The 11,420-nt window shown below is 30.0% G+C and overlaps 1 protein-coding gene and 1 pseudogene across 1 annotated transcript; one reads left to right on the forward strand and one right to left on the reverse strand.

Annotated features, from left to right (window-relative positions):
• Window positions 316-1,160, forward strand: LOC107627852. The gene is made up of 3 exons (XM_016330672.2): window positions 316-502; window positions 616-701; window positions 992-1,160. The coding sequence occupies exons 1-3, from the start codon at window positions 350-352 to the stop codon at window positions 1,143-1,145; spliced, it is 393 nt and encodes a 130-aa protein (XP_016186158.1). The 5' UTR covers window positions 316-349; the 3' UTR covers window positions 1,146-1,160.
• Window positions 10,624-11,288, reverse strand: LOC107627853 (annotated as a pseudogene).

The following is an 11,420-nucleotide window of genomic DNA, read 5'->3' on the forward strand; positions in this document are numbered from 1 at the left end:
CTCTACTTTCTTGTAAATTACTGTTATGTCATTTAAGTTTCTTGCAATTTAAGTTTCAGTTATTTACTTTCATTGTTCTTCTTTATTCTAGTTCTTTAAATTCTTTGTCATTTAACTTTCCGCAATTACATTCAAAAATCAAATCTCATGAATTCAAAACCATGTTTGCTTGACTAAAATTACCATTTAACTAAAGTTGATTAATCTACCAATCTCCGTGGGATCGACCTCACTCTTAGTGAGTTTTATTACTTGATACGACCCGGTATACTTGCCGGTTGCGCGTTAATATTAAATTTTCGTGTATCAACAAACACCATTGCAAATTATACATGTTGCTGCAAATTTCATGAGGATATGGTCGATATACTCCATGTATCGCTACTTAACCCAAAGTGGAGCTTCGGTTGTTCTTTTCTTGTTTGCCTGCATAGCTCCTGCAGCAATCCTCTTTTTGATTTTGCAAAAGCCTTGGAAGGGCATGCCACTTTCTAATACACAGGTAAATTTAATTGTTTTCATCTTAGGGCAGAGTGCTATATACAAACCAATACATTCATATCCAAAGGTTTTAGTAATATGAACAGTCCTTGACTAGTACCATTTGTTTTTCAGGTTGTGCCATCCATAATAAATGGTGCTATAACAGCACTGTATTTTGTCTTGTGGGGAAAGGGACTGAGATCATATGGACCAGTTAGGTTGGTTTTAGTATGCTTGTAAAAAATTTTAGTTTGTAAGATTAGTGTGCCATACTATTAGTCTTTAACTATGTCTTTTTACTCATGCAGCATCTTGAATGAAATTCATTCGCATAGAACCCTGATAACTGATTTACAGTTTGTCATTGACCAATTGTTGTCAGTTGTCATCATTATATAGTTATTTCTTCATTATATTAGTATTGCGCATGTTGAGTGATGCTTGAAATCAGATTTTTAATTTTTTATTTATGAACTTAACATAGTTATTCTCTTTCTTACTAATTCAGAGCAATACTGTCTGAGTATTCTGGTGCTGTCCTTGGGGTACTATCTGCACTGTTATATGGGAGGAGAAGCAATTTGTATAAAAAGGTGAAACTTTCAGATTGTAACATTCATAGATATATCATACAAATGTGTCCTCATGATGCTTCCAAATGATCGTGGGTTGTTGGAGCTCCCAGCTGCGTTGCTAGCGCTAGCCATAACGTGTGGTTTTTGAAGATGAAGAAGATACTGAAGACTCACCTCTGGTGCGACGGAGAGTAGAGGCGAACAGCGTGTGCGATGGAGAAGAAAGGAGAAGAGAGTCAATTGGGGTTAGGGTTTTTAACCTAAAATTAGGGACCAAATTGAGTCCAAAATGTTTACTGCGCCACGTCAGCTAACCGTTGCACTGCTAACGTGCCAGGTCAGCTTTCCGGTTGCGCCAGCTAGACAAAATTGACCGGAAGGACCACTATGAGTACCGGAGATCAACTTCAGGGACGATTACGACTAATTTTTAACTTCAGGGATTATTTTGAGGCTCGAGGGTAACTTCAGTGACTACTTTGATGCTTACCTCTACTTTTTGCTGATGATATCGTTCTTATGGGAGAGTCAAGGAAAGACCTAAATAAGAAGTTGGAGTTATGGAGAGAAGCTCTAAAAGTGTATGGTTTGCGCATAAGCCGTATCAAGACGGAATATATGGAATGTAAGTTTGGCCTGCGAAGGAAAAACCCTAATATAGAGGTGAAGATTGGAGATAACATCCTACAAAAAGTTAAGAGTTTTAAGTATCTTGGGTGCATCATACAGGATAATGGAAAGATTGAACAGGATGTAAATCATAAAATCCAAGCAGGTTGGTCAAAATGGCAGAGTGCGTCTGGTATCAGACCGGCTATGCTTTATGGTACAGAGTGTTGGACAGCCAAAGGGGGAGCAGGAACATAAGGTAACTGTGGCAGAGATGAAGATGTTGAGATGGATGAGTGGTCATATGCGATTGGATAGAATAAGGAATGAAGATATAAGAGAGAGAGTTGGAGTAGCATCTATTGTGAAAAAGATGGTAGAATCGCGTCTCAGGTGGTTCAGACATGTGAGAAGAAGACTGACAGAACACCCATTCAGGATGGTGAATGAGATGGAAGATGGACAAGGGGTGAAAGGATGAGGAAAATATAAGAAGACCATCCATGAAGTGTTCAAACGAGATCTACATGTAAACGGACTCTCTATAGACATAATACATGATAGAACTCAATGGCATCGTTTGATTCATGTAGCTGACCCCACCTAATGGAACAAGACTTTGTTGTTGTTTTTAATAATTTAGCAAAGTATTCAGCAAATTCTAGGAGCCGAGGGGCTTGGGCCTTCGCCCAGACTATTGGGTCCAACTCTCAACTTGGAGTGGGCATGCCAATAATATACCCTTGTAAGTCCAACTTAACAAATCAGAGCACTTGTTCCATCGCTTTAGTTACCCCCACTTAGGTTACAAATGGGCGTTATACAGCTCGGCAAGGTCACAAGTTGGTGTGACAAGGATGAAGTTAGACAAATCATCTTGAAAGCTTGGAAAATCCTAAAGATCCACAATGTTTCAAGTGGCTCAAAAATCAAAATTAGTAGGTACAGGTTGGTTTAACGGGATCAATCGGCAAAAACAAACTCTCAAAAAGTGATTGAGGATCTCCTAAAAGAAATTGAGGAGATGAAATCGAAAAAATTTCATGGAGGTCAGAAATTGACAATTTTGGAAGAAAAACTGGAGACTACTTGACTCAATGAGGAGCGGTTTGACGAAAGAAATCCGAGTAAAATGGCTACGGAAAAGGGACCGTAACACATTTTTCATAGGACGTATATTTCCAGAACACGACGAAACAAGATATGGCATTTACATGGTCAAAATGGTGAGACAACCTCTTCTCCCCAAGGCATTGCAGCTATTGCTGAGGACTATTTAAAGGGATTTTTTTCTTTCACAAATCATGAGGATCCCTCTCCGATTTTCACAGACTTTGCTCCTAAGGTTATAGCTAGCATGAAATGAAGGTTGCAAACACCAGTTACCCTAGAAGAAGTCAAGAGAGCCACTTTTAGTATTCACCCCATGAGTGCTCCAGGAGATGATGGAATGACGGCCATATTTTTTCAGAAATTCTAGAAAATTGTGGGCAAGAATGTTTTTAGAGCAGTTCGAAGTTTCTTTTGTAGATAGAGGATATTGAAGAGTTTCAATCACACTTATATCTACCTTATTCCTAAGATACCAGATGCTAGTAATATGATGCAGGTAAAACCTATCAGCTTATCTTCAATTATGTATAAGATTATATCTAAAGTCTTGGTTCATAGACTCCAACTATGTATGAGTAAACTTGTGAGCTCTAATCAGAGTGCTTTTATTAAGGAGAGACTTATTTCAGAAAATATTCTTATTTCCCATGAATGTATGCATCATCTAAAAATAAAGAAGAATAGTTTAGAGACTGAAATGGCTTTGAAATTAGATATGAGTAAAGCATATGATAGGGTGAAATGACATTTTCTGTGGTTCATTATGGAAAAATTGGACTTTGGTTTGAAATTGATTAATTGGGTTCGAAAACTAATTAATGACCAATGTTTCTTACTCTATTGTTGTGGAAGGTCAACCGTTTGATTTTTTTAAACCAAATAGGAGAATCCTACAAGGATATCCCTATCCCCATATCTATTTTTATTTTGTGCAGAAGGTTTATCCTTTTTGCTACACAAGGTAGAATAAAACGGTCAAGTTTTCGGGATTCAAATTTATAGAAGAAGTCCTAAGATAAATCATCTATTATTTGCTGACGACTCAATTTTATTTAGTAAGGCTTCTGACAATAACTGTGATAAGATAATGACTGTCTTAAAAACTTATGAGAGTTTCAGTGGTCAGAAAGTCAATCTCAACAAATCAGCTTTATTTTTTTAGCAAGAATACGCCCCAGCAAGTTCAAACAGATATTGCACACAAACTTAATGTTACTCATATTGAAGCTCAAGATAAATACTTGGGACTTCCATCCCTAGTTCATAAGTCTAAGAAGGCTATGTTTAGTGAAATCAAGAAAAAAGTTTGAAAAAAATCCAAAACTGGCAAAGGAGCTATTTATCAGTTGAAGGAAGACAAATTATGCTCAGAGCGGTGGGAGAAGCAATTCCTATCTATTTCCTATCATGTTTTCATTTGTCTAATTCATTAATTTTGGAAATTCACAGCATTCTCAATAGTTACTGGTGGAGTTAGAAGAGATCAGAGAGACGAATAGCGTGAATAAGTTAATTAGCATCAGATGACGTAGTCTAAAAAAAAAAGTGGTCTGAATGTAAAGGACTTAAGGGCTCAAAACCTAATTCTACTAATTAAGGAAACAGTGTTGGAGAATCATTAAACAGCTAAATTCAATTCTTGCAAGAATTTTAAAAAGTAAATATTTTAGATATGGTGACTTGATGAATGCTAAAATTGGTCACTTACTATCTTGGAGTTGGCAGAGTCTATTGAAAAGACGTTGTGTTCTAAAGAAGGGGTTGGTTTAGAAAATTGAAAATGGTATTTCAACCCGTGTCTTCGAAGATTCTTGATTGCCACCACCTTACCCTTTCAAAATTAATGCGGATCTTTCTGGTTCACCTTCAGATTCGATTGTGCACAGGGTTAAAAATCAACTAAGAGATGATCTGAGTTGGAATCAAAACTTGCTTGAAGATTTGTTCTTTCGAGATCAATAACAAAATACTCTCAATTAAACCAGATGGAAGCAAAGACAAATTATAGTTGACTCTTAACAAGTCAAAATAATATAATGTAGCTTCAGAATATAGGATTGCGTACCAATTTTTTCATGTGCCTTTTGAGCTAAATCCAAACACAGCTCTAACACCCTGAAGTATGGAAGAGTCTAAAAAATCAAGTGCTATATAAAGTTTAGATCTTCATATAAAAAACCATCCATAAACGTCTCCCAATGATGAAGTTACTCTACCACCGCTTCTCAAACATCAATCCAACTTGTCCTAAATGCCAATCTAATGTTGAAATCATTAACCATTGTATTCTTACATGCCCAAATTCAAAGAAAATTTGGAAAAGTAGCCCACTAAACCAAATTCTAATAGTTCATCCATTCAATAATTTTATGCAAGGATGGGAATTAATTAACTCTCTGAAGCAGCAACGGAGGGAGGAGAAGGATCAACAGTTATTGATTAATCTTTGTTGGAGTGTGAAAATAAAAAAAAAAAATTCCTTTATTTTTGAGGACACCAAACCGAATTCTATGGAGATAGTGAGAGTAGCTGACCATCTCTGCCACCTCAGTGTCGTATTAGATGGTGAAGTGCGCTTGTGATCTTTGAATTTCTCTCTTTTTCACGTTATTTCTTTGGGCAATGCTACGTAACCAAAATATTATAGATAATAAATAAAGGTATATGATTAATAGTATTTGCGTTGATAAGAGAGTGTGAATCACTCTCCTAATTTAATTGATGCAATTAATTTCTTTCTATCATTAATTATCTTTCCTTATTTAATTATACAAAAAGTTAATTCCAAATTTAATGTGAATCAAATTGCGAAAATTTCTCCTTCATTATTATTACATGTATTTATAATTGTATAATTTTTTTCTTCCAAATAAAAATTTTAAATTCTTATATTTTTAATTAAAAAAAAAACTCAAATCACCTCAATACATTTTATAAAAAATAAAATATTTTAAATTTGATCAATTTTTATTTATTGAAAATTAAAAATATCTAAAATTGTTGGTTCATGACCTGCAAAATAAAATAATAAATAATAATAAATTAGCACCAATTTATTGATTATGGATATTATATATATAAAATTATAAATATTATACGTATAAAAATATGGATGTTAAATTAGAGAATTTAACAACTTCTGGTATACAACTCATATTTTACATATAGGCTATTATAAAATAAAAAAAATTAAAATTAAAAATAAAATTTAAAAAATAATTATTAACTCGTCGTATTAAAATCAATAAATAAGTATACATATGAATAGTAAATAAAAAATATTAAAATTATGACCCTTTGGTGTACATGTAAGATAATTTGAAATATATAACAAGACACATAGTTTAAAATTTGGTAATATTAATTGTAAAAATTTGTTAATTATAAATATTATATGTATGAAATTATGAATGTTATGAGTATGAAATTATGGATGTTATTAATATAAAATTTTGGATGTTATGTGTATCTTACTTAATTATAGATGTTATGAATAAATTTGTCAATTGAATAAATTAATTTAGGTATTTGACATTTTTTTTTCAAATCTAATTATAGTAAAATTTAGAAATATATGTGAATTAAAATAAATCATTTTCACTTTGAAAAACATGAAATAAATTTTTAAATTATCAAAGACGGTGATTTAAAAAATTATACATTGATTTAAATGTATAATGTCTTCAAAAATAATTAAAATATTAAAATATTTTGAATCATGATTTATTAGTATATATGTAAAATAATTTGAACTACATAATAAAATATAGTTTAAAATTGAATAATATTAATTGTAAAAATATATTAATTATTGGGTGAGTCCGTCTGTTATACAAATTCTTCAGCACCTTCTGCCATAGGTACTGTATTAAGGTCGAAATCAATTGCCATACAAATTACAATAATAAAAACAATTTCTTGTAAAATTTCTTGGCTTATACATTATTGTGCTTGCAATGGTGTTATTCTTGTGATTTTTGAATGAATATGATTGAATTAACATAAAGTATATATTAGGATAGGTTTCATGTTTCATATCTCCAATAATTGATGATAAATACTATAACGGACAAAGAATCAATTACAATTATTTAATGTATTTTTATATATAAAAATTAAATTATAAAAAAGAATATTAAATAAAAATCAAATTATAAAAAAGAATATTAAGTATTAATTACAATAGTGCCTAATAAAAAGGGATATAATTTTCTAATTAATATCATTAATTAGCAGATTTGATAAGAACGGTGATAAGTAGAATGAACGGTGATAAGTAGAATGATAAGAGAGTGAAGTAAAAAATAAAACTGTTATTAAGTGATATAAATGAAGTAAAATATGAAAAGTTTTGGCTGATTATGGCTGAAAAATTTTGGTTACCAAACTTTTTCCTATTTGGGAACTTTCTTCATCTATTAGCAATTTATTTGCCTCTATTAAAACTATTAGTTTGAGCGATGACTTTGGGAGTTTTTTTTGGGTATGTCTAAAATGAGCACAATAATTATGTGATTATTGTATGCATCATATTTATATAGACCATTAGATTTTATTATATGAAAATCAAAGGCTAATATGAAAGAAGGACATTGATGAACTCTAATAAATAAAGAAAATTATAGTACATACATAAATGCTTTAAATAGCAATACTTTAATACACAATACTTTAAATGACAACAAAATCTTTTATTCTTAAATAATTAAATATAAAACATATAAATATTTGGGGGATACATTGAATTGGTGCAAACGGGACATTCAAGCAACTCATGGACGCTGGTTGCAGGAGGAATAACCACCGTTGCGCCCATAACATTGTTATTGTTGTTGTTGTTGTTGTTGATGTTGTTGTTGTTGGCGCCCCCATTGCGAGGCTTCGAAGATGAAAACTCAGAGTGATGATGAGGATGAAGGTTATGGTGTTGGATCTCATCTTCATCCATGCCATCAGAGGATGACACACACTCAATGCTGTCCAAATCCATTGAGATTTGGACTCACCAAAACAAAACAAAACAAAACAAAAATTGGATACAAAGAAAGAAAGAAAGAAAGAAAGAAAATGCAAGCAGAGAAGAAGGTTTAGGTTGCAACAGCAGGTTTACGTTGAGGAAAGGTCATAGAAGGTTTACGTTATATGTAGCGCGTGAATCACAAACGATTAGGATATTGGAGGATGCACGTATAGCAAAAAAGACTTGGAAAACATCCATGTATTTTTTACATGGATGTGGAGCATTATTGAAAACAAAATAATGTTCCACGGGAATGTCTAAAATAAACACAATAATTATGTGTTTATTGAATCATTTGAATGTGCTATATTTATATAGACTATTAGATTTTATTAGATAAAGATTAAAGACTAATATAAAAAAAGAGCATTGATGGACTCTAATAAATACAGAATATTTTAGTACATAAATAAATACTTTAAATGACAATACTTTAATATACAATACTTTAAATGGTAATAGAATCTTTTATTTTTAAATAATTAAATATAAAACATAAATACAAAAATATGAGTATTCTTTATTCAATAAGATTAATTATTATGTAAAATTTTTTTATGATATTAAAAAATCATATTAAAATAAAATTTTAAACTGTAACATAAAAATATAAAATAATTAAAATTTTATTTCATATTACTTGATAAATAATTAGATTATTATATTTAAAATTTATTAACTAACTAATTTTATTAAAGATATTATTATATAATATAATTTTTCATCAAAATATTTTAAAAATATAATTTATTTAAAATATTATATATAATATATAAAAATATTAACTTTTTATTTTTTTCAATTTTTTTAAAAAAATAAAACAAATAATACAATTCTAAAAACATGTCTATCATAATATATATTTAGGACAAATCACTGGTATAAACCAAGGGGAGGAAATATTTACACAAATCCGTCAAACTAAAATTCGGTTCATGAATCTACCAATGCACATTTCTATATAGTTCGAATCAGGTCAATTCGAACTCAAACTACATGTAATTCGAATCAATGTGATTCGAACTATGTACACACGCACACACCCACTAATTCGAATCAACCTGATTCGAATTACACATACACAGTCATTCGAATCAGGGTGATTCGAATTACACCCACGCACGCATTTCCAAGTAATTCGAATTTGACTGATTCGAATGATTCGTGGTATAATTTGAATTATGCTGTTTAAAAATTAATAATTCATTAAAAAAATTATTAAAAATTTAATAATTTATTAAAAAAATAAAAAATTTATATATATTTTATTTCATACATTAAAAAAAACTAACAAAATATTTAACTACGAGACTTCTTTAAAATATTAATGATTTTTTAAATTTTTTAATACATTTTTTTAATAAATTATTAATTTTTTTAATAAATTTTTTTTAATAAATTATTAAATTTTAAACAGCATAATTCAAATTATACCACGAATAATTCGAATCAGTTAAATTCAAATTACTTGGGAATACGTGCGTGGGTGTAATTCGAACCACCCTGATTCGAATTACTGTGTATGTGTAATTCGAATCAGGTTGATTTGAATTAGTGGGTGTGTGTACATAGTTCGAATCACATTGATTCGAATTACATGTAGTTTAAGTTCGAATTGACTTGGTTCGAACTATATAGAAATGTGCATTGGTGGATTCATGAACCAGATTTTGGTTCGGCGGATTTGTGTAAAATTTTGCTCTCCTTAACTTTATATAGTAATTTGCCCATATATTTATTTATATTAGTAAGACCTAAACTAATCAAGCTTACATATTTTTGTATTTATATGTTTTATATTTAATTATTTAAGAATAAAAGATTCTGTTGCTATTTAAAGTATTGTGTATTAAAATATTGCCATTTAAAGCATTTATTTATGTATTAGGATATTCTGTATTTATTAGAATCTATCAGTATTTTTCTTTCATATTAACCTTTGATTTTCATCTAATAAAATCTAATGATCTATATAAATGTGGCGCATCTAATAAGCACATAATTGTTTGTGCTCATTTTAGACTATATGCGCTATAGTCTTATAACTTGAACACTTATTTTCTTTCTCATTAAATGAAATATATCTATTATCTTTGATTTAAAAAAAAAAAAACGCATTCAACAAATTACCGTTGTACATTAATACTATAGGAAAAATTTCAAGTGTGCCGTCGTACCGGTGTTTCAGTGATTTTTAACCGTTGATCTTAATTATAAAAAATATATATAATATATATAATTAAGATCAACGGTTAAAAATCACTGATATACCGGTATGACGGTATACTTGAAAATCTTCCAATACTATATATATTATGATATATGCATGTACATTTGTCACATATTATCAAAATCAGTATATATACAAAATTGTATATAAGTAATGACAAAACTATATTTACCAATACCTTTTTATTATTAACAATATACTTAATTATCTTACATGCCTTTAAAAAATAGATTTTAGTTACACGAAATCTAATTATTTTTAAAAATTTATATGAACATTTAAAAAAATTTCATTATTTTTTTTTGTTATAAAAGAAAAAAAAACTAAGATAGTAGAATATATATTAATAGAAATATAATTATTCATATATTTTTTCTATTAAATTAAATTTTTAAAATAAATAATTTCATGACATATATGGACGTGTACACCTTACAGACAAATATCATAAACTTATTTATATAACACATATGCGCATAAATGAAAAAGTTGCTAAAACAAAATAACATAGAAAGCCAAAGAAAATGTGTTTATCTAATTAACCAGAGAATTAATATGGAGAATCAAGCATTATGTAAACATCATCATGATGTTTATGATTGTATGGGAATAGCTTTATCTTCATTTGCTAGCTTCCAATCATCATAACAATGAAGAAGTGATGCCAACAATATGTGCACAGCCCTATAAGACATTGGCAATCCAGGACAAATTCTTTTTCCAGCACCAAATGGAATTAGTTCAAAATCATGTCTTTGAAAATCAATCTCACTTTCTAAGAATCTTTCAGGCATAAACTCATTAGGGTTTGTCCAAATACTTGAATCTCTTCCCATAGCCCATACATTGACCCAAACTTGTGCACTTTTAGGCACAATAAAGCCACACAGTTCGGAGGTTCAAATTCCGCCTTGTGCATGCAGCAATTCATTGGCTAGCGGCAGACCTTTAAGTGGAGCTCAGATCTTCCCATAGCCCATACATTAACCCAAACTTGTGCATTTTTAGGCACAATGAAGCCACATAGTTCAACATTCTCTTGTGATTTGTGTGGTACTAATAATGGGGCAGGTGGGTGTAAGCGAAAAGTCTCTTTTGTCACTGCTTTTAGAAATGGAAGTTTTGAAATATGTTTTTCTTCAAGTTGTTAATTTTTTCCAAGGACATGTTGAAGTTCATTTCTAACCTTTTCAATGTTTTTTGGGTTTTTTTTTAGTAGTTCTGCCATTGCCTATTTTATGGTGATTGATGTTGTTTCTACTCCACCCACTAATAAAATCTGAAATAATTAATTAGAAAAAATCAATAAATTGATTAAAAAAAATTAATTTTACATTTTATTATTTATTTAAAAATTAGTATAATAATTTTAATTTTATATTTTTATCAT

Source organism: Arachis ipaensis, chromosome B02 (genome assembly GCF_000816755.2).
Source record: "Arachis ipaensis cultivar K30076 chromosome B02, Araip1.1, whole genome shotgun sequence".
NCBI classification, from domain to species: domain Eukaryota; kingdom Viridiplantae; phylum Streptophyta; class Magnoliopsida; order Fabales; family Fabaceae; genus Arachis; species Arachis ipaensis.

What these genes read in the sequence shown, in the direction of transcription:
- LOC107627852 (XM_016330672.2), top strand. Translation starts at nt 350, where the DNA reads ATGAGGATATGGTCGATATACTCCATGTATCGCTACTTAACCCAAAGT. An exon ending in TGCCACTTTCTAATACACAG is followed by an intron (nt 503 to 615) that starts GTAAATTTAATT and finishes TTTGTTTTTCAG; the next exon opens with GTTGTGCCATCCATAATAAA. An exon ending in AGATCATATGGACCAGTTAG is followed by an intron (nt 702 to 991) that starts GTTGGTTTTAGT and finishes TTACTAATTCAG; the next exon opens with AGCAATACTGTCTGAGTATT.